Source organism: Lotus japonicus, chromosome 5, assembly GCF_012489685.1.
Source record: "Lotus japonicus ecotype B-129 chromosome 5, LjGifu_v1.2".
NCBI lineage: Eukaryota > Viridiplantae > Streptophyta > Magnoliopsida > Fabales > Fabaceae > Lotus > Lotus japonicus.
Window position 1 is genome coordinate 34,632,238 of NC_080045.1, and position 25,762 is coordinate 34,657,999.

Here is a 25,762-nt window from a genome sequence, read left to right on the forward strand (position 1 = left end):
TGATTATGACAAAAAGGGGGAGTACATAAAATGTTTTTGATAAACTTTTATATTACATAAAACCAGTAGAGGAGAACAAGTATCAATACTTATAACACATAGATATTGTCAAGCGTCTCAGATAAGGAATACATTTTGAACATATCTTGCTTCTGACGCCTTTTTCCAATTATATCTAGACAAGACTCTATGTTATTATGTGATATACGCTAAGTTCTGAACCATCACTTCTGATGAGTATACATCCCTTCAAGCGTAAATTATGATCACATAACCAGACTCCGAATCTAGACTATTCACCAATTCATCAAGTCATAGATTCAGGGGGAGTCAGGGGGAGACCCTAGCTCGATATCAGGTGTTAACCCAGATTCAGAAAGAGCATTGCAAACCGTTACACAAGGATAAGTTTAATCTCTGATCCTTTCTCTCTTGTGTATTCAGTTTATTGCATAAAAATTGTTCATCAAAATACTTGTTTTGTCATCATCAAAAAGAGGGAGATTGTAAGATCAAGGTTTGATCAGTGGTTGCATCTCTATGTTTTGATTATTACAATTAAGGTTTGTGATGATGAACAATTGTGGTACCCTAACGTTTGTCTTTTTAAGTTGTGACAAACAGGTTCTGAATCTGACCCAAGCCTATTCGTTCAGAAGAAGAAGAACCAAGGGTTACTAAAAAGAAAGCTCTTTAACCTACCATGTTCGTTCTGAACAGTGGCAAATACTTCAGAAGTTCTGAAGATGCAAGCTCTCAAGAAGCTCTGAAGAACCGGAGTCAGAAGTTTTGAAGACCAGATGCTCCAGTGGAACGGTCCAGAAACAGAAGACTCAAGTTCTGAAGACTTACAAGAAGTTGGTTCTGAAGACTCAAGCTATTCTAGCTCTGACGATCAGAAGTTCTGAGGAACTTGTTCAGAAGCAGAAGTTGCATGGTCAGAAGAATCCAAGCTTCAATCTGACGATGATCAGAAGCTTCAGCAACGTTCATCTGAAGCTCCTTGATCACAAGTCAACTGGTGAAAGGACAGGTCGCTATCACAGTACAACGTCGTACAAGTCTCAGTCTGTCTGCCACCTACCTTGTTCAGCCTAGCAGTCTGATATCACAGAATTGTCACTCCAACGGATAAAACCCTAGCAACGGCTACATCACAAGTCTTGGAGTATATAAAGGCTGAAGAAAGAAGAAAGAGGCTAAGAAACTTTGCTGAAAATATTCAACACATACGAACCATTCTCTTAGCATTATTTCTTCACTGCTCTTAAACATCTGAGTTTACTATTCGCTTGTTAGAAGCACTTATTGTAAACCCGAAAACTTTTACATCATATTGTAAAGTTCATCAAGAGACCAAGGTTGGTCGGATCTTGAGAGGACTGAATCAAGGCTGATTCAGTATTTAGCTAGTCTTAAGAGGATCGGTAGATCAGCTTCTTAAGAGGATACTAGTGTGAAAATCAGTGTATTGTTAGTCACTTAGCAGGTTGCAAAGTGCAGTTGTAACACTCATTGATTTTAGTGGATTGCCTTCATCAGAAGAAGGAAGAAATCACCTTCACAGGTGGACTGGATTAGCTTGAGCTTTTATCTCAAGTGAACCAGGATAAAATACATGCGTGCTTTACTTCCCATCATTCAGCACTTAGTTTTTTATCTTTGAGTTTTGAAAAAGCTTAAAAGTATACCCGTGTTTCAAAAACTCTATTCAAACCCCCCCCCCCCTTTCTAGTGTTTTTCGCACCTTCACTTATTAGTCAGTATGAAATTCATCATTTATGTAAAGAGCCATGTAGATATGATGAACAAACAGGTCATTCATAAGTGCGAGAAATATTGCAAGGTCATCCCATTTGTTGCTATCAAATGTTTCGGATGAAAAAACATATATTCCATCAACTTTGCACATAATTAGTTGGGCATGGTCTAAAGCTCACTACTCATATGGGATTGAGGAGATGGTTGGAATATTCTTAAACATTTTTTTCCATGGGGTAGGTAACAAACTGACTCAAGAAATGTTTCATCACTCGGGAGAAACTGTGAGTAGACATTTCCATAATGTATTAACCGCTTGTCTTAATTGTCAATTGCGTACATTAGGCCACATGATCATATTTTTCGAGATAGTCAGACAAGACTTCGAAATGATCAACGCTATTGGCAATTTTTCAAGAATGTTATAGGAGCAATTGATGGTACACATATTTCATGTGTGGTTTCTCCAAGTGATCAAGCAAAATTTATTGGAAGAAAAGGACATCTCACCCAAAATATAATGGATGTATGTGATTGGAACATGTGCTTTACTTTTGTGTTACCAGGATGGGAGGGTACTTCTCATGATGCTCGTGTTTTTGACCAAGCTGTCACAAATCCTAACATGAACTCCCCGCATCCTCCCACAGGTGAGGTATTCAACTGTTACCACTGGTGAGGTATTCAGCTTAAGGTGCACAATAGAAAGAACAATTGATTTTTGGAAGAATAGGTTTGCAATTCCCTAGAAGATGCCTAAGTACAAAATTGAAACATAAGTTCAACTAATTTGTGCAAGCATGGCTATACACAACTTTATTAGGAAGCACGCTAAGATGGATATTGACTTCAATCACTATGAAGATGAGAACATAATTGTTGACACAAATGACCATAATCAACATGGTGATGTTAACTTGGAGTCCTCATCGGTTTTAAGAGATTGTTGAACACTTTAGGTGGATTTTCTTCCACATTAGATGGATTTCTACCCATATAAGTGGGTTTTTTTTGTTTCTCTCTTTATTTTGGCCACCACCACACTCCATCCATTGTTTGGCCACCACCACCCTTCACTCATAGTTTGGACAACGCCAACCACCTGCCTCTTCCCTCACCACCAGATCTACGACAACCAGACCACACTAGCAATCGGGCCATCAAGAGCTTGATGTAGGTGTTTTCCTGTTGTTCCGGTAGAGTCGGCTTGGCTTGTTTTTTAAAAAGCGACACAAAAATTATAAGATTAAATTTCGCTATGAGATTAGCAATTCAAGTCTTGGTTGTGGTTTTCTAGTTTTTTTTCTTTCTTGTATGGCTTGGTTTTTACTGCTGTCTAAATTTTAGAGCATGCTAGCTTATTTTGGACTGGATTGTATTAGTGATGCTATGTTGTACGTGTTATTTTTAGGGTTGTGTTTTTCAGCTAGCAGGTTGCTTGAAAATATGTAGAGGCAGTGTAGAAAAAGGCTGAAATTGTTTAGCTCTTGTAGCCTAGTACTCTTGTTTTGGGCAAGGCCCACTTCATCTAATGAATTCACCACCTTCTTTGACACAAAAAAAAAAGCAATCTTTTAATCATTCAATGTGAGACTTCTTTTTTTTTTTTGCTACATCGGAAAATAATGTGAAACTTCTTACTCACACTTAACATCCCAACAGGATATTCAACAAAAGCAGAAAATCTAAGATCTTGGAACCAGCAATTTAGCAATCGGAATGGTTTAGGGCCCAATCTTAGTTTAGTCGACATTTCAGTAAGTTCGCTAGTTAGAAACATCCATTCATTTGCATAACTCATTACCATTGTCTTAGATTAATAAAAAAAAAATTCACGCAACGCAATATGTCACTTATACTATAAATATTTTTTATATAGGTGTTGGCCCAATATTTTGGCCCAAACAAGTAAAAAGCACATCCAGCCCAAAACACACGAGGCAGTCGAATTTAGACTAAGGAAAGGAAAGGAAAAAGGCACCAAGTTAAAAAGGCAGTCGAATTCGACAACGGAAGCCATTGCTGCAAGCATGGGCACGTTTAACACGTGCAGCATTGACCAAGTCAGATCCTCACCACGTTGGTGAAACACGTGGCCAAGAAGCGGTTGAAGCAGTTGAGGTCCACGACCTCCACCACTGCACAAAGAACTCCCGGAACCAACTGCAGATCGTGGGAAAAAGGGGTTAGACCCACTAACCCATCCAAGAAGAAGGAAAAACCGCCAAATACACGCTCTATAAATGGAAGAATTCAAGTCAGGAAAAGGGGTTCCCAGCTCAACTCTGAAAGATTCACTAAAAAGCTCTAATGTCCGCATCAATGAGACTCGAAGAGCAAGACGTGATGATGAAGGAGTATGTTGCAGAACCACATGTTTATCTTTACTACGTTTAAGCTCATCGTGTTATTCGTTAATTTCCTAGGATTCACCAGTTCTGTTCTTTAATTTCTTATCGAAAATTATATTCCTTGCAGTTTCTTTGTCGCTTTGTCACACTTTGATCTTTATGTAATTGATCCTTATGAAATGAAATCCAGTTTCTTTTGAATTATTCATCGTTGTCGAAAAACGCCCACTCGCACACAACACTTTGGCAAGACGTTTTCCCAAAAGGACCCTGAATCTAAACTTCCTTTAGTCGAACTAAGAGGATATTTGTTTACCAAAAATAAGCGTAAACAATAGGTGGTTAATTCTTGAATTTGTATATCACTACGAGAATAGTTATTGAATATTTTTAGGCGAATTTCATTTGCCACAACTTTCCCTTTTCTAAACAACAGTACTAGAACCTCAGCCACACAAGCCACGTTCGTTAAAAAATAAAAATAGAAAACACATAAGTCACATGCACGTTCTTTCAGGAATTCTAAGGTACTCAGACACATTCTCCACTTTCTTCTTTCTTTCACATATTTCATCGATCATCAAATCTTTCACAGTGAGAATTTTCAATTTTGGTGACCCAGATTTTCATTTTTCTACCCATATTTTTATTCTTCGTAAGAATTTTCACTCTTAATATTTAGCTTAATCTCTTCATGTGAGACTTAGATCATATTGAAAATGTTGCATCTTGTTTGTATGATCATGATCTTTTGGTTAATTTCATTCCCCATATTATTAAAGAAAGAAGATAACACAAATATAATTGGCCTGGCACATAATAACCCCAGATCTTACATTGTACCTATGAATTAGACTGATTCTGATTTCCATTTTATTTTTTTAATGTAAGTTTCGTGTCTTTGTGTAGTAATCATTAAAAAATGGCAGATGGTGAGGATATTCAACCTCTTGTTTGTGACAATGGAACTGGAATGGTCAAGGTATATATGGATAAAACATGGTGTTGTTTTCTGATCTTACATGATTTGGTTTTCCAATGATCTATTGTAAATCGGTAATGTGGTACATGGTAGTGATATGTGTCCTATTAATTTGCAGGCTGGATTTGCTGGAGATGATGCTCCAAGGGCTGTGTTCCCTAGCATTGTAGGGCGTCCCCGCCACACCGGTGTGATGGTTGGTATGGGACAAAAGGATGCATATGTTGGGGATGAAGCTCAATCAAAGAGGGGTATTTTGACTCTGAAATATCCAATTGAACATGGTATAGTTAACAATTGGGATGATATGGAAAAGATCTGGCATCACACTTTCTATAATGAGCTTCGTGTTGCTCCGGAAGAGCACCCCGTTCTTCTCACAGAAGCGCCGCTGAACCCGAAGGCCAACCGCGAAAAAATGACCCAGATCATGTTTGAAACCTTCAACACTCCAGCTATGTACGTTGCCATTCAGGCTGTGCTTTCCCTTTATGCTAGTGGTCGTACAACTGGTAACAACTCTTCAATTCTGCTTCCCTATTCTTAATTGTCACATTATGGTTGTGATATTTGCTAATCATTCTTACAATTAGGTAATTTGGTGCAAGGTTCATGGTACATGTATATTTATCATTGTCATGCCCCACTTGTATTTCATTAGACTTGAGTTTCAAGATGATTTTCAAATGAATACGGTTAAAATGTCCATATCAAATTAATTGTATATCCAAACAATTAAATTTTATTTGTTTAGTTTCAAACATTTTGTATAAATTGAGAATGTGATACTCTGTTCAATTTTGTCATGACTGCAGTGTTTCATGAATGTTAAATGTGATTTAAAGATATCTTTGGATTGACAAAATAATGTTATGAAGTGAGATGAGATGATGAGATAACATAGCATTAGTCTATAATGCTTGGATTATTTAGAATGTGGTAGAAAGGATTAATAGAAGGTCATAGAATATACTTTCTAGATCATTTTATCTGGCACCTTTTATTTCTTCCCTCACCTTTTTATTCACCTATCTCCTTACTATCTTATTAACTTCCCAAAAATTGTAAGCTTAATCTTTTATCCATGATTTCATTTATCCAAACATAAGCTAAGGAAGTTTGGCATGTATAAAGTGGTTTGTTGAGAGATAGATGAGCTCATAGTGCAAGAAAACAAAAGACTAGGAAAATTCGATACTACATTTTTACCTAACACCTTTAGATTTAAGGGTCACATCTTTTATAAAATCGATCTTCACTCATTCATTCTTAAATAACGTGGGATTTAATTCACACCTGAATTCTCAACATGGCGATGTTGTTATAGGTATTGTTCTTGACTCTGGAGATGGTGTAAGCCACACAGTTCCTATCTATGAAGGTTATGCTCTCCCACATGCAATCTTGCGTTTGGACCTAGCAGGGCGTGATCTCACTGATCACCTCATGAAAATCTTGACCGAGCGTGGATACTCTTTTACTACTACCGCTGAGCGTGAAATTGTAAGAGATATGAAGGAAAAACTGGCCTACATTGCTCTTGACTATGAACAAGAGATAGAAACTTCCAACACCAGCTCATCTGTTGAGAAGAGTTTTGAGCTACCTGATGGACAGGTGATCACCATAGGCGCCGAGAGATTCCGTTGCCCAGAAGTTCTCTTCCAACCATCCACGATCGGGATGGAAGCTCCTGGCATACATGAAACCACATACAACTCCATCATGAAGTGTGATGTTGACATCAGGAAGGATCTTTATGGAAACATTGTGTTGAGTGGTGGTTCCACAATGTTCCCAGGGATTGCGGATAGAATGAGCAAGGAGATTACAGCATTGGCACCAAGTAGCATGAAAATTAAGGTGGTGGCGCCGCCGGAGAGGAAGTATAGTGTGTGGATTGGAGGCTCCATTTTAGCATCCCTCAGCACCTTCCAACAGGTACAGTCCATGATTTCAATTACATGTGAATGAAACTGTTGGGCTTTGTAAACATAATGCTTACTTTTTCATGTTTCATTTGATGAGTGCAGATGTGGATTGCAAAAGCGGAATATGATGAATCAGGCCCATCAATCGTTCACAGGAAATGTTTCTAAAATGCAGCAGATCGAGTCTAGAAAATTATAACTTTCCTTTGTACTACACAGCAATACCCTGTGGTTCAGAACAAATTACTTCCTATTCTTTACCATTGTTTTGATCATGTTTTTGTTTTCCTTTATTTATATGTTGGGATAAAACTTGAGAGAATCAAAAGCAAAGCAAGATATGTAAGATTAATTTTTCCTTTTCATTATGACTTCGTTGTAAAAAGCTGTGTATTTGAACTTTACATGTTCTTTTCATTTAAAATTACTAGGCATGGAATTTCACAAGCATCACAAACAAAATTTACTAGGCATGGACCTTTTGGTTTTTTCTCGCTTCATGTTTGCTTTGAGTACATTTATTAATGCAAGTCTACCAAAGCTATGACAATTCAAATTAAAATTTTTAACGGCCCATTCAAGTTATAAAGGTCCATACTAACTTAAATACAAAAAATTTAAAATTAGAGGTCTACAAAATTAACCATTAAAAAGACTTAAGAATTACAAGAAGGCCCAAAAACCCAACCACCCGAAAAAAGTTTACCTAGTCCATTAAAACCCACATTTTTTTTGGTTCAAGGATGATTATTAGCATGTTTGGAAAGCAAAATCAGTTCTACTTGGTTAAAATCAATTCTAACCAATTGAAATGAAGTTTAGGTGTACTAGTAGAATTGATTTCATGAGCCCAAGAATTTCCACAACACAATTGCTTTTACATTAAACATAATCAATTCTAAGATTGTACAACTAAATTTCATAAAATTACTCAAAAAAAATACTTTTTCCATAAAGGTATTCAAATATAATTCACATCATTTTAACTCACATTTACCCTACACAATTGTATGAGAATCAAAACCAATTCTGCTGCTGATACAAACACACTATTAAAGTAGCAGTTAGCAAAACACTCACATCATTGGCAATTAATTTCAAATTTAACCTTCTTTCTAATCAAACTAAAAAATGGAGTTTGGAATGTGGCTGCACCATGCGTCCTTTCAACGCTCAGTTTGAACAAAATGCTCAGAGGCTGCTGAGGCAAGCAAGTATATTTGAGTAGTAAGAGTTAAAATCATGCTTCAGATTATCAACATTATTCAAAGAAACAAGGTATTTGTATATTATCCAACTACAAATTCTAACACCATGAAGAACCCAACCCCCAGGTAAAGTGAAAAACATGGCTTCCCTCAATTATCACTGACAAAGGTGATAAGAAATGTTCAAAGTGAACAACAATTAGATGTCTCAAAAATGTCTAATGAAGTATTGAAATTTCATAGCTTTTGGATAATCAAAAGCAGCAGCAATCAACTTTGGTGGCTAAAAATAGTTCTAGAAATGAACCTTGTACTCATTCCATTTCCTGGAAACTTCTAAACTGTGATGGTCCAACCGTGTCAATAAAACCTTTGATGGAAACCTGAGGAACTGGAACATTCCTCTTCCCAAGTAACTCATGGTCAATGAAGACAACAATTACTGTGATATCATCATGGAAACAACGCCTCATCCCCTTTTTAACCTTCTGAAGCTCTTTATATGTCCTCTTCCCTTTCCTAGCTGCTTCATTCAAAGCCGCCTTAAGAAGTCTTCTTGCAATTCCCTAGTGTTTCAATCAAACAATGAAACAGAATAATACAATAAGAAAAACTTAAGACTTTTCAATATCTAAAAGCAAAGTAAGGACAAGTAGAAAAAGCATACAGTTCGCGGGTTGTTATGAACAATTTCGGCGGCTTCTTGATTCGTCAAGTGATCCCAAAGCCCGTCAGATGCAAATATAATGAATTTATCATTAGGTTGTAAAACTCTTGAACATATAGATGGTTCTGCAGTTAGCACTGGTCGGCGGATAGGATCGGGAAGGTGAAACCGTGGGAAAGAAGGATCGAAAGAGAACTCAGGCCGCTTCAAATATGCATCCCCTATAGATCTGGATACCTGGTCTCAGTTGTGGGGTGGACAAGAAAACTTAAGTTACAATGAGCAATCCCAGCAATCACAGCAGGCATCTCATTGATAATTGTCTACTTAATTACATGAGCCCATACCACTAGCAAGGAAGTTTACAGAAATCAAATGCAGCAATAAAATGTGATTTATGATTTTGTATACACAAAAAAGTACGAAGCCTAAAAATTTAAGCGTGTATAGAAAGTTGTGACTTGTGAGCATAGTAGTCAAAAGCGCAATTAAAATCACTTAATCCCAACATTCTGCAATTAATGGTGCCGTGGGCGATTAAAATCGCATTTGTAATTGTTTTCTGGCATAATCATAAGATTAATTGCATAATCATACCATTGAACCAGAAAATGTTTTTCTTTTGTTATTTATGCCATTTAAATGTATATACTATATATATTGGAAATTTGCTAAATCTTATGATTATGCAATTTACTATCAACAAAGTGGAAGAATATTATTACACAGAAAAAGATAAAGGCAGTGTAAAACATTGATAGAAAATTATTCCTAGAGAAAATAGAAAGAAAACCTGGATGATGCCTTTAATGCGCCATGTTCCCTGCTTCATAACCACTATTTCTGAATCTTCTGGATGCAGGGCCCTGAGTTCTCGTCTAACCTCCTCTTTGCTAGCATTGTGCTCTCTGTTCAACTGTTCAGCAATAATCTTGTTAGATCGACGGACGGAACCGATCACAGCACGAGAGTCGCCGAGATTGGCAACATACAGTGTCCCTTTCCAGATAACACCAAACAGACAACAAGAACCCATTGCTGCTATCAATGGCTTTATTCCATAACTCCTCCGGACAAGAGTAAGAAACCCATCCTCAGTAGCAGAAACAGCATTCTTTATAATATCCTCAGACATAGAACCTTTTTCTTGAGCAATCCCTGCATTAAGACTCATCAAAAAACTTCCATAACTTCTTTAAACCAATGCAATATTTAGGCTATGCAACACAAAACTAACATCAGGTGAAAATAAAAGTTTGGTTAATAAAAATATAGCATTCCTGGTCAGACAGTTAAAGTATTTATGATTGATAACTTACACAAAATGTAACTAACAATTTAGATAAGGAAAAGAAACAGAAACAAGAGAAACTGAAAATAAAGAGTATGGGATGTCATCAACAATATCAATCCAGAATAGGCAGGTGAATCAATTATTTGCATGCATCCTTGATCTCATATTATGTGTAGCAATTTTTGAAATATCTTAAAGGGAAATATCATATTTCCATAGTCCTAGCACTCCAAATTACAAATGTAAAAAAATGACACAAGAAGGGTGTGCTTCATCATGCTACTAGGTGGTCGTGGAAAGGTGAAAATAGAGACCAGAAAGAAAATGAATTTTCAACATAGTCACTGGCGAAGCATGTGTAAAGTGATTCACATTCAAAATTTTCCACCTACACCGTTTCCACTGACACCTACTCAAAAGGAAAAGAAGAAAAAGAAAGACACATGATGTGTAAATTGAGCATGAAGGACATGATTATTGAGATGCTTCTAACTCTTTCAGATATATTTTCCATATATTCAAAATTGGTTTTCTTTAAAGAACATCATTGCTCAAAATAGAAACTCAGAGCTACTGGTAAGACAAAAATGTTAGCAGGCATTATCTATGTTTCTGAAAGCAAATTGAATCTTGCTCACTTTCCACCACCCGCAAAGACATACAACATGAACAAACCAAGAATAGGACCAGCCAAAACAATAAAAGTCAAATTAAAGGGTTATCCAGATAACAACAAGAGCTAATCTTATACACCAAAATGGTCCAAAATATCAATATCGATCAAAACTCAAGCAAATCAGCCCCATCTACTGCCACAAAACAAATTCATATCATTATCATTTAACAAAGACATCACAAAAAGGCTAATATGATCAATATTTAAGAACTTAAAGAACTTGATGAAATTTTTACATCCTCAATAACCAATACCATCTTCAGAGAAATGGTAGAATCCCTCAAAAGTGATTTTGTCTATTATGTATCAAAATTGATTTTACCTTTCAATTGCTCTTATAAACTATAATTTATACTTTTAAGTTGCAAATTTGTATACTGAATTAAAGAAAACCAAGATTCTCAAAACATAAATTACTTCATCCCAAACTCAATTATAATCAAAATCAAATTCATCCAAATCAATTCTTGCAAAAATTTGCTCAAACACAAACAAACAACGAATTTGAAGTTTGACAGAAAAAGAAAGCAGATAGAATTCGAGAAACATCCAAAACAAGACTCACTCATGAGATGACGAAAAAGGTGATCATTTATGAACCGAGAAGCTTCAGGACCGCCATGGCCATCGTAGACACCGACAAAGACACCATCAGAACCAGTCTCAACCTGGCTATGATCTTCAAGAACTTCGTTAGCCTGAACCACCGCGAAGGAGAATTCACCACCCGAGTGCTTCTCAAGGTCCCTGAACCAAACAAGCGCGTCATCCACCGTTGATGGACTATCGGAACCATCATCATTATCATCCTTGCTCATGCGTGCATATTGCCTTACAGGTCTCAAGCACGCAGAAAATGCCCTTGCCAACCACGAAAACATCCCACATTTCCCTCTCTCACAGAGGCAAGAGAGAAAACACGCAAACTCCGGTGCCTCAAAGCGATGAAATCTGCGGTTTTCTGAATTGATGAGAACGAAACAAGGATACCCAGATGGGGAAAACTGAAATTGGTTGAGGAAAGACTCGATTTCTAGTGAAAAGATTGTAACTTTGAAGGAAAAAATTGGTGGGCACGATGAGGAAGAAAAGAGTGAATTTGTGTTTGTTTGTTGTGAATTTTGGGTGGAGATTGCGGAATCGTGGGGTTGTTGTTAATGGCAGGAGCAAGAAAAAGAAGACAGCGTTGTTTCCCAGAGGGAGTGGAGATTGAAGCGAATGCTGAGAGGGAAGTGGTAAGAAGAGGAAAGTTGAAGTGAGTTTGAGTTGACTTTGGAAGGAAGAAGGAGGAGAAGAAGAAGGAGAAGGAGAAGGAGAAAGAGAAACAATAGCGTAACCACTTTTCTTGATTTGTAATTGAGGAAACTCACAAGTACAAGGATTTTTATCTATGAGTTTAATTATTACGTGTTTAAGTTCAATTTTTTACAAAATTTATACTAATTTAATTTAGCAAGTGTTCTTTCTCAAAGAGTTTTTTTTTAGGCTTAATCCTCAAATTAGTCCCTGTCTTTGTCTCGCCGTCTGAACCAGGTCCCTGATCGGAAAAATTTGTGAAATCAATCCCTATCTTTCAAAAACGTATGGAGCCAGTCCTCGCCGGAGCCCGGAGCTCCGGCGAGTGATGATATGGCCCGCTGACTGGTTTAATGAGGCTTACGTGGAATTTAAAAATAAAAAAAAACTTTTTTCACATCAGAAATTTAAATTAAATTAACAAAAATAAAAGAAATTAACAAAATTAACCCTAATTTTATTAACAAACCCAAATTCTCCCCAATCCCCCTCCCAAATTAACCCAAAAAATGAAAAGGCCTCAATCCTATTTTTTGAACCCTAAATTTCATCTTCATGTTTGATTCCTACAACAGCCAACAAATCGACCAGGGTCGTTCATACTTGAACGTCTTCCTTCTCTCATCAGTTCTTGCTACTGCTTCTTGAGTTAATTTGGATCTGGTGGCTTACTTGAACATAGAACTTGGGTTGTGGAAGGGGAAGGGGAGAAGAAGAGGTGATGGCCTCCTCATATCTGGGTTTTCGTTGGGGTTCAAGTGAGGCTTCTCTCGGTTGAAACTAGACCTGTAATTGAGATGAAATGGGTTTGGGTCTCGTGGAGGTTGGGGTGTCCGGTGCTGGTTCGATTTGGGTTTTGGGTCACATGAAGGTTGGGGTGGGGTTTCTTAGTTGTTGAGTTCGCTGGAGGGGGAGATGAGTTTCTGGGTGGTGGTGGCTACGTTTTCTGGTGTGGCTCGGTGTCATCCTTTTGCTCGCGCGGTGGAGGAGTTTCTGCACCTCACCAATACCTGCAACATTCCAGATCTGAGAACGTGAGAGAGATGAGATAAATGTGACGAAATTTCCATGAAATTACTCTCCTTGGTTTTTCTTTTCATGGGTCATTTGAAGAAGAAGAAGGATGAGGAGATGATGTAGGCAAGGAATGGCAGACTCAAGGAAGATGAAGGGCTATGTTTCTGGAAAATTTTGGGGATGAGTTTCAGAAAATGAGGGATTAGCGAATCTGATTTTTTTGTAAAATTTTTTGTTGTTTTTAATTATAGTTATAATTTTTATTTTAATGAATTTGTGTTTTTTACTTTAATCAATTTATGGTGGGAAATTGGGTTTTCTAATTAATTTTGGGTTTTTTTTATTTTCATGTGTAATTTTTATTTTTATTTTAAATTTCACGTAAGCCACATTAACACAGTCAGCATGCTACCTCATCCTCGCCGGAGCTCCGGGCTCCGGCGAGGACTGGCTCCATACGTTTTTGAAAGATAGGGATTGATTCCACAAATTTTTCCGATCAGGGACCTGGTTCAGACGGCGAGATAAAGACAGGGACTAATTTGAGGATTAAGCCTTTTTTTTAATAGGCAAATGTTGGTTGTTAATTTTGAGTAAATTAGTTTCTTCATTATAGTTTGAACCTTGGCTCTTCACCCCTCAATACCCTTAACTCACTAAGTGAGCTTCCGAAATGACCTAAAAATGAAGAAATTCAGACTCGTGAAGGGTGGAGTGGTGGTGAATTTTCTATTTTTGGTTTTCATATAAAAATTTAAAATATAAAACGTGGTTTTTAAAAATGGAGTTAATTGATTTTTTTTTTACCTAATTTCAAAATTGTTTTGCCCTTATTTTTAAAACAACACAAAATAGTTATGTGATTATGATTTTTAGTTTTAAGAAGATGTAATCCATCGCTACCACTGCCACAGTCATTGGCCCATCGTTGCCACCACCTCCACCATCCCACAACTTTCGACACCACCCACTTGAACCACCACCAACCTCTTCCATCGCCACATCCACCTTCACCATGTACCATGACCCTCCACAATTGTCGCCAACACCACATTCGCTAGCACCAGCCCCCGCTACTACTCATTGCCAATCCACCACTGCCACAGTTGCCATACACCACACCGCTGCTGCCATCAAGTAATATTGACGTCCTCCATCATCACAACCACTGCCACTCGGTAATATCCACAACCGTGAATAGATAATATTGATCGAAGACGGCTAACAACAGTGGTAACTAGTAAGAATTTATAATAGCGGTTTCTAACATTGATAGAAGACGTCTAACAACAGTAGTATTTAACTATTTAATTATTAAATTTGCAATATAGTTTAATTATCTTTTAACATTATTGTGTTCGGGACATCGAGTGCCGTAAGGTTATAGTATGTTTTCTTCACACCTATTTTGAGGTGGAAGGAGGTGGAGGAGGAGAAAGATAGGAAGAAAAAAAAAAAAGTAAGAGAGAGAAAGTATGAGATGTGATAGATGATAAGATGAGATAGCTAGAAACAAAAATATGTGGAAATGAAGTGTTTAAAAGATGAGGTGTGTACATATCATTACTTTTTTACTAATTCACCTCTTGCGTTAAGGCCGGTGACCAATGTTGTTCGTTACTTCCATCGACTTGGCTTATTGGTTATATTTAGCATTTTTCCTAATAGAGACTGAGATTTGACTTTCTAACACATTACACATGAAAACAATGAAGTTGTTCATTGCTAAGCTAAGTTAGGCGCTAGATCCTTTTGTGCTTTTATAGAGTATGTTACTCCTCCCCTGGGTTTAAATGATATCCTCAATAAAGATTATAATGGTGTTTTAGCCCTTAGAGTGTAGCTTTTGTTCATTGTCTTTCTAAAAGAAAGGTAAAAATAAACAAATCCCCGATTTAAGGACTAAGTGTGTGTGTTCAGATTCTGTTTAAACTCAACATGAGTCTATATTAAATTTGAAGTAGCAAAATTCATTTTTTTCAATCAACGTTAAACACAACGAGTTAAATTATAGTTTTTTTTGTTAATATCCTGAAATATGTGAAATCACCTATCAGCACTACCATGTTCATGCTGTGTTAATTTTCAATATTGTTGAGCTGCTGCATAGGACATGGGAAGTGCGTGTTTTACATACGTTGCGTGAGGGCAACGCTTGTGCAGATTTTTTAGCTAAGCTAGGAGCTAATCAGGAGATTTTCTCCTTGTTCAGGATCCCCTCCGGACTTGGAGCCTTTATAGTTAGCGGACTCTTTAGGCACAACCTATGAGAGGTTGTAGGGTTTTTTTTTTCTGTTTTTCTCTCTTCCCTTCTGTTTTTGCTTTTTTGCTGTTGAGAATAAAAGAAAAACCTATCAGCACTAATACTAGCTCCAGACCAAACATACCTTTTAGAGGGAGACTAATTTCACCAACTACAAGTTCACTTTTTCTGATGTATTTTCTTTTTAAAGTTTTAATTGATTTCTTTAGTTGGAATGGGATGGACCCAGCTCCAAACTGCTTTACTCACACCACAAGAGCCGCTACCAACTTCCAACAAGTTGTCCACTTTTCAGTCTCCTCAAATGCTAGCAAATTCAAGTTCAACTGTATTCAAACCCGTCAGGTCAAGATAACCTGGTCAAAACTCACGTCTCAGATTTGTGGATGATGGATATAATTTCTTTTGAGTGTAATATGATAATGAAATTTGAAACTTTTAAGCTTATGAAGATTATTTGTTTATTAATTTAGGAGTACATTAGACTTTCTCTAAGTTATAAATAAAGAAACTGTCGTATACTTAAAAATTTAGTACACGTACACTTTCTAATTCTGTGTAATTATTATGCATGATATACCCTGTTATAAGAACCATTGAATATCAGATTCAATTCTCACGGTGTGATTGTAAAGACAATAAGATTTTCTGAATCTTCTATGTTGCTTGTATTTTATTTTTCTATATTATTGCTTGATCAAACGAATAGGCTGAAAGGGTGTATGTTGTGTGGCCAGTAAATATATCCAGCTCAATCATTGTTTATTTTACTGAAATTATTTCAGGTCATATGAACATGGACCAACATTGGCCACAAGGTATCCCACTCGCCCAATGCATTGAAAATGGACACCTGTAATTGAGTAGGTGTGGCTTATAAATTGTGACAACATGTTTGGATGGATTAAAGGAGGAAATTGGCATTGCTGTGCTTGTTGTTTTCTAGAGGAAAAGGAAAAGTCACACATGCTCAAGAGGCATGTGAAGGGCCCTTTTCTCAATCCAATCCACTCCTTCTACCTGATACAGTTGCATTTAAGGTTTGTGCCTTTGTGGTTGCTACCTAGGAGGCATGAACCATTGGATCCCAAAAATTATTTTTCTCTCTTTTTCACTAACACATGGTTGTCACATCCTATCCTTGCATGGGCATTTCAGAAGCTATTCATGGCTCTCATGGACTGCCTGTATATTTGGAAATACGTGAAAAAATATGATAAAGCCAAAATTATAGTGTGATATAAACAACTTCCGTTAATTTTAACTCTTTTTTTCAATAATTTTGATTTCACCGTAATTTTTAAATTTCCAAACATGATATTTGCAAGTCAAATTTCAAATTCTCAACCTCAATTCAACACAATCTCATGCGTTCTTTGTGTCTAAGCAGCTGTAGCTTTGAAATAATTGTTTCAAAAAATGTTACTCACTTCCTCGCGTATTATTTGTCTTTTAAAATAATATGCACATCTTCACTAACTTATTAATTATAGATTTGCACCAGGTGTTGGAACGTACAAGTTCTGAAAGCTCATGTTCTAATAATTGTTGGTAACCATTTGGCAATGCTGACTCGGGGTGCATCAAATCCATCTTGGTTCGGGATCCATACTTAGTGTGTGTTTGGTTTCAAATCTGGAGAGGCCAAACGTGGATCCAGAAATCCAAAAACAACTATTTCTTGCTTCTGTACACGTGAATCGGGGTCAAACGTGGATCGTGAATGGGTTTTCCAAACACACACTTAAGCAATTATGTAGCCTAAGCCTTTCTCATCGGCCAATTATGAAGTATGTGACAACATGAGTCTCTTTTGACACTAACACTTGCAGGTATGTTAAATCACTTCTAGTACCGAACAAGCTCTATCAGTTGTTTCCTTTGCAATGTCAATTAACAATGTTTGTTGGTCTTCTTCCATCTATACTAGTAGCTCCTCTATTTGTGCCTCAAGATCTCAGTTGGTAAACTCTATATAGCAACGCACTCTACAACCCTAACAATGGAGCTTTGATACCAATTGTTATACTTCATCGGTGTCGGGGGAGTTTTGTATACCCCAACCTATTGTCCCTTTCCCGGTGGGGCAGGCTCCTACGATAGGTTCTCGGAAATCAGATCAAGAAAATAGAAAAAAGAATGATAGTTTTACTCAAGGTTGTTCAAATTTGCAATTCTATGTAAACTAGCGGTGAGTTCATACAGTCGACTCATAAACTCATAATAGTATTCGTCAAAAATGAAAAAAATTAGTAAAGAAAACTTGTCATGATGGAGAAACATAATCTACTTGCACCATTAAAGATGCATTAACCAAAAAGAAATCAACATTCTGATTTCACAACCAAATATTTAAAGAAAAGTTCAGTAACATAAAACAAAGGTAGTCAGCCACTGTGAGACAGCAATGAGGAGAACTAATAGCAGCAGTTGAATAGCACAAAATTTGGGATTCCTAAACTAAATACAATAAAATGAACTAGGATAAAACAAAAAGGATGTGAAGAGGAGAAAACCATAACAAATCTAATATAAACAGAGATACTCACTCATTGTGAGACAACAAGAAGGAGAACGATGTAAGAAGAAGATGGTGGAGGGCAAGGCAGCCCGTCGACACAAAAGGAATGTTCATTCCGGTGGCGGGAAATGCTACAAACGACAGTCTAGTAGTGGAGGTGGTGAAGTCAGAACCTGCATGGCAGCAAGTCATAGTTCTTTTTCAAATTGTCAGGGGTCCAAAGAAGTAATGATTCGCTTACACTCTTCTTTCTCTTACATACTATTTTCACTTTTTTTTCTTTTTATTTATGTCTGCATTTCCTATCACATCACCTATCATATCACTCTTGACCTCTCTTCTCTTCACATTCTAATTTCTATACATGTCTACCTGATTCTGCCTGAGTCAGGATAAAAACAATTTTGTGTCGTAGTTAACTTGATTTTGCAATGTAACTATAAACTAATCTGCCCTAAAAAAAAGTTGTAAACTAGTCCGAGTCTACGAGTTGACTCTAATTTGCCAACCATGGTTTTATTAAAAAAACACTATTTTCCCCTGACTCATTATGCAAAAAAGGAAAAACAGCCATGGTACACAGAACAATTTATGATCCTAACTTCTCAACATAATAACTACTAACTACCAATGGGCCAGTTACTGGGTTGTATTATCTAGAACCCAGCCTTCTAACCTTTCCTAGTAGACCTTTTAATCAGAGGCATGCTAACATAGTCCTTCGTAGGCCAAATCAAATGTTATACTTGTAACTTCTCATAAGTTTGTAACAGTAAGAACTGATAATTTATGCCAAAAGTGTGTTTTAACGTTGAGGAAATAATATTATAATAACAGTCCAACATTTATAAGAAAAGTGAAATGAGTCTCTAAAAAGAACTTCCTATGTCTCTGGGTTCAATACACCCCATAGATGCATACCACTATCTGAAACTAACATGCTATGCCAATCTTTACCATATTTCTCATAGATCATCTAAATATGCACTTAGTAATGTGAAAATTGTACGGCTGTTAGGCAAATAATTTAATTGGAGCTGGAAATCTCTTATTCTGCATATTACTTGGTGATTCTGTAAGCCTGCAAACCAAAGCCAAATTCTGTTTAGTGTATCACACAACGCCAAAATAATTGATATGCTCTACTTATTCTAAAGAGGCTCACCTTGACCCTTTTTAGCAGCTCTTTAGCATTGTTGTCCTTTCTGAAGTGTTCCCTTACAGGCTGCAGATACAATCATTGATTTAGCTTGTGGCACATAGCAAGAATAAAGAAATTAAAGAAAGCTTTATTCTTGAGTACACAAAAATGTACACTGTAACACCCCAACTCTTGCTATTGTAGCACGTATATCAAATAATCAGAAGATGCTATCAACTTCAATAGAATATAATATTCAGAGCAACCTAGCTATAAGGGTAGCAGCTGTCGTGGTTGAATCAATTTAATTGAGACATGAATATATTATACTGATAAATGAAGCAAATGTAAGTAGCCACTCTGACCCAATAAAGATTGTATATACATATTATCATGAACCAACAATCTTAAGAGCTTCAGTTGTTGAGTGAAGAAACATGAATGATTTTATATTATACTTCTAAATGCCCCCTCACATAATAGCACATTAGGCTTCAAGCGTGGAGAATGCTTTTTTTGTTAGAATAAAGGGGGCAACAAAGATCTAACTAGAGGTGTCATGAATTGGGACAGATGACTCATGATATGCTAACATCAATGGTTTTATATTGCACTTGTAATGCATATAAGTAGATATACTAGTTGTGCTCTACTTCGAGAAGCCAGTGGATTAAACAAGTTCTAATATATTAGCCACCACATTAAAATTTAAAACCAACATTAAATGTGTAATATATGATTTGCTTGCCGTAAATGATAGAACCCACTGTTCTAATACAGATAAATAGGGTAAAGGCTCGGGTACTGCATCAGCAACAAAAAGGGTCCACTATATGAAAGGTTTATTCTCGAATGACTAATTGATTTAGTTACCTGAGTTGGCAGCTGGGATGATTGACACATAAGGGGGATTTAATCTGTCGGTGTGCGACATAGGCAGTTATGAAGATTGCAATTTGTAGGCATTTAGCTAAGCAGAGAATATTTTTTTCTGAGAAGCATTGGCTCTGACTTTTGTTTTGTTAGGGTAAAAGCTGATAGGAACTGGACTCTTATTACTTGAAAGTTGCAGAACTTCGAGGGTCCGCAGTCACCTCCTAATGTCCAAAGGTCCCAGTCCCAATACACTCAAAATAGCTAGACAACTTTCCCTCTCAACTCCTCTTCCTAGTTGTAGGCAACAAGCCTTATTTCCTCTAACTATACCAAACTAATTAACTAACTAACTCTCCTTAATAGTTATCTATCAAAACTCTTTGACCTCTCTTTCAACTAAATAAAATCTCTGAACTAGAATCCTATTCTAGGTTTCTATTGGTATAGAACTATAGATGTACTAAAACCCTTCTAAAACACTGTTCCCGAGCAGAGTAAGAAACACTTCCAACATTGTTGAAATTGTGCTTTTAAGAAGAATCCATCAAGATGCATAAGCGAGACCATAAAACATCACCTCAAGAATTTTATTCAATGACTTCGCCAAGGCTGGTTTAAGGTCACCCGGATGTAACTCTCCACTTTCATAGGCAGCAACCAGCTCTTCAGAGCTTTTAAATGTCCTGGATTGAATGGAAGCATGAAAACACGACAATCAAATAATTGTACAGTAGAAAAGATCAGTTAAAAAATAGACTGGGGGAATAGCAAAACTTACTTATTCCCACCATTATCTGCATTACGCTCCACTGTGAACTCATTAAACCAGGGGAAGATAAGATATTTAATGTACTCCAAGCATGGGTTTCCTTCCACAATTTTTGGCGGGCAATAAGCCTTTTTTATTTTCACATTCACCTCAGCCTATGATATCCATATACAAACATTGATCAGTCAAAAGAATTCTTTGGAAAGAAAACAGAAACATTAAAAAGAGGAACTCTTGAAAAAAAGTATTTATTTTGTAGGGGAAAACAATCATCTTCCATGCAAACGGATGATGATGGGTCACTTTTTGAAACCGAACAAACCCTTAATAGTACTATTGTTGGCAACTTACCTCCTCATCTTCCATGAAAACGGATGATGATGGGTCACTTTTTGACATCTTGTCTTGCCCTTGTTGTAGGCCAGGTAACATGTCTACAAATCACCCTGGAATTGGTTAGTAAGCAATACACAACTTCAATATAAAACAGTTGAAAGGAAATTTGGAGAATACGGTGTGATAAGATAATGGGCTTGTTCCTCCTCTTAATGTCATCACAATACTCTCTGGCAAGTACATTCACTTTCCTCTGATCCATTCCTAATTGGCAAATGTCAGCCTATTTTAAGATAAAAACACACATGCATTACATTTCAAGCAAATTGACAACTACAGTTTCAGAGTTAAGAAATAAGAAACAAAACATTACAGTATCTGAATACTCAAGCATGCAAGAAAGTAATAATAATAAATACGAGAGAACATAGGAAACTAGGAAGGAGAAATCCAAGAACAGAACATTTGAAATTTGGAGAAGACATTATTTAGTCAGCGCATGTAATTAACCGATCCAGGGAGGTAGCATCTATCATAATTTCCTATTGACAATTTTACTGCTACCATTGTAGCAATGATGCATCCATTTGATTTCTAATAGTTCTTTACAGTAAACAGAAACATCCATCTGAGCTTATAAGGTCACCATCCTATAATTTTAGCATGATTTTAAGCCAATGTGAAGCTATGAAGCTAACAATGTATACATGAGTTAAATAATCGATACAAGCAAGCATCAATATATATGGATTACTGAAACGCACCTTGAGGAAAAAAATGTCAGCACACTGCATGCATGGATAGAATATCTGTGCAGCAGTCAATTCTTCATGTTCACCCCGCCCCATTATTTGGCTACACCTAAAATTTGGAAGAGAAAAACACGCAAAACACCTTTTAGTCCAAATCCACCATTTAATAGATCATACAAAATCATTTTAATAAAGAGGAACCTGATAATCCTTTTAAGGTTGTTCTTCTGAGCTATATCCAACACTAGAGGCCAGTATTCATGAGCTCTAGCGTTAATCTCTTTCGACGACCACAAAAACTCAACCTTCCCCCCTTCCAGATCCATCCCAACAGCTTTCCAAATTTCGATCAAATAGCGGCCGACAATCTCAATTTTCTTCAAATCTCCCCCCATTTTATTGTTTAGCTTGGCAAACCAATCAGCAATCCATATTTTGACACGGCAACCCGCAGATGTTAGCTTATTCACATTGATTGTCTTCATGACACCCTATATACATTAAGTAAAAAGAATGTAACTATGTAAGCCACAAAACACCTTCAAAAAATTACAGTCACCGTACATATCAAGTAATCAACTATCCCCCATCTATCTACAGTTAAATGAGATCATCCATCTCAATCTTCTTCAAATCTCCCCCCATTTAAGAAAACCTATACTAGTCGAGAACATCCACATTATGGTGGAACTAGCTCTCCTGCAATATTTTTTACTAACACAATACAATACTCGAACACGAGACCATTCTTAATGAGTACTTCCTAAATGAATCATCCCTTGGTAAAAGGCGAATCACTTTGACCATAAATTTATTCCTAATTTTTGAATACTGAGATTTAGTGGGGAGAAAACAAAAGCTGACCTGAGCAATGTGCATTCGTCCAGAGGGTTCGAAGCCATCATAGCAAACAGGCTCAGGCTTGTTGGCAAGGAGATTAAGGAGCTCATCTTCTTGAATGCACTCTTCCCCGACGCTTCTCACAATCTGAAACCTCAGCTCGAGGCTCAACCTGGAACCAAAATGAACAATGATGAAGTTCAAACCTGAGTCCAGGGTGGAAAGTATAATAGAGGAAAAACTCACTGAGGCGTTGAACTGGATGATTGGGTGGTGTCAGTGTCAGGGTCTGAGACGGAGGCGGATTCGAGAGCTTCCACAGCGGGTGATGGTTCCATTGGTGCGGCGAATGAATGAACGAATCAGAGTGGCTAACTTTCGTCTAGAATTTAGAACCAAGAAGAAATTAGGGTTCGATTGGTGCGGCGAATGAATGAACCAATCAGAGTGGCTAATGTGAAGGAAGAGGCTTTAGGGATGCATTTAGATTATTCCCAGATATGTAATTAGGGTTTAAATTTAGTGTTGGATAATTATGAAATATTTTAATTTTAAAAAAAAGACATGTAATCCTCATTAATTGACGTGGACACGTAAGGGGAATTGGGTTTGGGGCCCCCCCTATGGGGCTCCGCGCCCCACTTAAAGTAGGGAAATTACTGGAAAACCCCCCTTTAATAGAATACGGAAAATTAAATTCCGTATTCAATCCGGAAGATAAATTTCCGTATTATATTAGTATGTAAACGACAGACGTTTTTTCAAACCCATTTCAGCGCTCTCCAAACCCATTCTCCCCATTCTCAACCCTTACTCTTCAATCTTCGAGACCGACGCTCTCCTTGCTTCAATCATCTTCTGGAAAGGGTTCCATCATCTCCATCAAAGCTATTCATCAAACCCATTCTCCCAATTCATTGCATTGAAACCTAGAGGTAAGTAAGTTTGGATTTTCACCATTTAACTTGAAATTATGTGAATCTTTCAACCCTAGGGTAGTCGATTGATGCTTACGTAGAGGTTATGTTGGCTGAAATGGTATAAATTGGCTTTGGGGTGAGTTCCGATTCAGTAATGGCGTTAATGGAGGTTCTGGTTCCGTATTCGATATGGAACATCATTTTCCGTATTCGATATGGAACTGCATTTTCCGTATTTTGGGTATGTTTAGTCTTTAAGCAAAAATCTAATTAGCTTGATTAATTTAGAAAATGTTTTTAAATTGATAATTAAGATAGTGAATTATTTAGTGAATTTATTTAGAGATTTAATTGAGAGATTTAGTAATTGAGAGACTATAATTTATTTAGTGAATTTATTTAGAAAATGTTTGCTCTGAATATATAGTGAGAATGAAGAACAGAAAGAGGTCTCGAGCTAGTGAGGATGTGGGGGCTACTGAGGATAGACACCGGCGCTTACATGCTTCTAGCCGGCGCGGCGATCATGCCGCAACCTCTCAGGCGGTGGAGGCTTCAGCTCTAGTTGATTCTATGCAGTCGCCCATGGTAGAGTCTTTGGCTCCAGTTGACCCTACTGATCCAGTTCCTACTCCGCTGTCTCCCATGGTTGAGTTATCTCGCCATGAGTCACCAGGCGAGGAGTCATCAAGCGAGGAGTCATCCGGCGATGAGTCATCCGGCGAGGAGTCATCCGTTGAGGAGTCATCCGGCGAGGAGTCATCCGGCGAGGATAGTATTCCTCCTCCTGATGTTGATGCTGATGTCGTGCTAGAGGCACAGGGTGGCGAGGAGGACCTGATCCAGAGGTTGCCGCCGTTTCCGGGGGGGCCTGTTGAGCTGTCGCTTCTCACGCATTATGCTGATCACAAGGCTCCCTGGACGTGGCATGCACTCCTACGCACAGACGAGCGGTATGCGGACCGTCGACACTTGAAGGTGGCCACAGCTGGGGGGAAGGTTTGGAACCTTGCTTGTGATGGTGATTCAGACAGTCACAGGCGGGTTCGAGAGTTGATTGAGCAGACGAGTCTTCATCAGCTACCCTGGTGCAGCTACTCGGAGTCAGATGCAAGCCTCATTTTGGCCCTTGTGGAGCGATGGCATGAGGAGACTAGTAGCTTCCACATGTCGTTCGGGGAGATGACTATCACCTTGGACGACGTGTCGGCTCTTCTCCATCTCCCCATGGGGTCGAGGTTCTATACGCCTGGGAGGGGGGAGAGGGACGAGTGTGCAGCGCTCTGTGCTGAGTTGATGGGAGGATATGTTGTTCGTTATCATGCTGAGTTTGATACGAACATGAGCCAGACTATTCGCTTTGGGGTCTTGAAGACCCTGTATGATGCTGCGTTGGAGGGTATGTCTTAATTATTACTTGATTAAATTGTATCTATTATTATTGTATTGTTATAAACTGTTAACTCAATTCATTTCATTGTAGATCACCGATACGAGGATGCTGCGCGGATTTGGCTGGTGAACCAGCTAGGTGCGACGCTCTTTGCTAGCAAGAGCGGAGGCTACCACACGACCGTGTACTGGATAAGGATGTTGCAGGATCTTGGTCGAGTGTCTGAGTACGCGTGGGGCGCGATTGCGCTCGCTACGTTGTACGACCAGCTTGATCGAGCGTCCAGGAGGGAGACGGCCCAGATGGGAGGTTTCAGCTCGCTCCTGCTAGGATGGGCCTACGAGTACCTTTCTGACCGCGTCATTATCCGGAGGGCGGATCCGGACTACTCGCAGGACCAGCCTAGGGCGCGGCGGTGGGTTACGTCCCGGGTCGGGCATGCAGGCCTCGATGAGAGGCGAGTCATGCTCGATGAGCTGACGGTGGATGACATTATATGGACCCCATTTGAGGACCATCGGGCTCATCGACCACGGGATCCGAGGGCCATGTATTCTGGCTACATCCGGACGCCATTTGGTCGTGCTGTTCGACGACATCTACCAGAGAGGGTTCTGCGCCAGTTTGGCTACATACAGGATGTCCCTCGACACCCCTCTGAGATCCAGACGACTGGGTCCCTTGCTGAGACCGCAGATGCTGACTTTGTGTCGCACCTGCGCCCTCAGGGGATCCCTGCTACTTATTCGGGAGAGGCTGTGGAGGATT

General features: G+C 38.1%; 3 protein-coding genes across 4 annotated transcripts; 1 reads left to right on the forward strand and 2 right to left on the reverse strand.

Moving 5' to 3' along the window:
* Window positions 1-4,576: 4,576 nt before the first annotated feature.
* On the forward strand, window positions 4,577-7,489 carry LOC130720104 (actin-12). Of its 2 annotated transcripts, none has more exons than XM_057570713.1 (5): window positions 4,577-4,639; window positions 5,022-5,094; window positions 5,213-5,606; window positions 6,422-7,035; window positions 7,128-7,489. In XM_057570713.1, the coding sequence occupies exons 2-5, from the start codon at window positions 5,035-5,037 to the stop codon at window positions 7,191-7,193; spliced, it is 1,134 nt and encodes a 377-aa protein (XP_057426696.1). In that variant the 5' UTR covers window positions 4,577-4,639; window positions 5,022-5,034; the 3' UTR covers window positions 7,194-7,489. The 2 variants fall into 2 exon arrangements, with proteins under 2 accessions (XP_057426696.1, XP_057426695.1); XM_057570712.1 differs by having other exon boundaries at window positions 4,634-4,767; window positions 7,128-7,488.
* A 764-nt stretch (window positions 7,490-8,253) lies between these two features.
* Window positions 8,254-12,227, reverse strand: LOC130718275 (probable protein phosphatase 2C 25). Its single transcript, XM_057568808.1, has 4 exons — window positions 11,436-12,227; window positions 9,694-10,058; window positions 8,901-9,137; window positions 8,254-8,799 (listed from the first exon to the last, which is right to left on the reverse strand). Exons 1-4 carry the CDS (start codon window positions 11,749-11,751, stop codon window positions 8,548-8,550), a joined length of 1,170 nt encoding a protein of 389 aa, XP_057424791.1. The 5' UTR covers window positions 11,752-12,227; the 3' UTR covers window positions 8,254-8,547.
* A 6,503-nt stretch (window positions 12,228-18,730) lies between these two features.
* LOC130718666 (tyrosine--tRNA ligase 1, cytoplasmic-like) lies at window positions 18,731-23,167 on the reverse strand. The gene is made up of 10 exons (XM_057569289.1): window positions 22,928-23,167; window positions 22,706-22,853; window positions 22,043-22,332; window positions 21,854-21,950; window positions 21,267-21,372; window positions 21,105-21,187; window positions 20,763-20,908; window positions 20,562-20,667; window positions 19,133-19,192; window positions 18,731-19,048 (listed from the first exon to the last, which is right to left on the reverse strand). The coding sequence occupies exons 1-10, from the start codon at window positions 23,017-23,019 to the stop codon at window positions 19,028-19,030; spliced, it is 1,149 nt and encodes a 382-aa protein (XP_057425272.1). The 5' UTR covers window positions 23,020-23,167; the 3' UTR covers window positions 18,731-19,027.
* Window positions 23,168-25,762: the final 2,595 nt, after the last annotated feature.

Bases quoted from the DNA above. Each gene is read 5' to 3' on its own strand.
- LOC130720104 (XM_057570713.1), top strand. From the start codon at position 5,035: ATGGCAGATGGTGAGGATATTCAACCTCTTGTTTGTGACAATGGAACT. The intron at 5,095-5,212 runs GTATATATGGAT...ATTAATTTGCAG, and splicing joins ATGGAACTGGAATGGTCAAG to GCTGGATTTGCTGGAGATGA. The intron at 7,036-7,127 runs GTACAGTCCATG...TGATGAGTGCAG, and splicing joins CCCTCAGCACCTTCCAACAG to ATGTGGATTGCAAAAGCGGA.
- LOC130718666 (XM_057569289.1), bottom strand. From the start codon at position 23,019: ATGGAACCATCACCCGCTGTGGAAGCTCTCGAATCCGCCTCCGTCTCA. The intron at 22,854-22,927 runs GTGAGTTTTTCC...TTTTGGTTCCAG, and splicing joins TCATCCAGTTCAACGCCTCA to GTTGAGCCTCGAGCTGAGGT. The intron at 21,951-22,042 runs GTTCCTCTTTAT...TCCAAATTTTAG, and splicing joins AACCTTAAAAGGATTATCAG to GTGTAGCCAAATAATGGGGC.
- LOC130718275 (XM_057568808.1), bottom strand. From the start codon at position 11,751: ATGTTTTCGTGGTTGGCAAGGGCATTTTCTGCGTGCTTGAGACCTGTA. The intron at 10,059-11,435 runs GTGAGTCTTGTT...GTCTTAATGCAG, and splicing joins CCTTTTTCGTCATCTCATGA to GGATTGCTCAAGAAAAAGGT. The intron at 8,800-8,900 runs GTATGCTTTTTC...TTGAAACACTAG, and splicing joins TTCATAACAACCCGCGAACT to GGAATTGCAAGAAGACTTCT.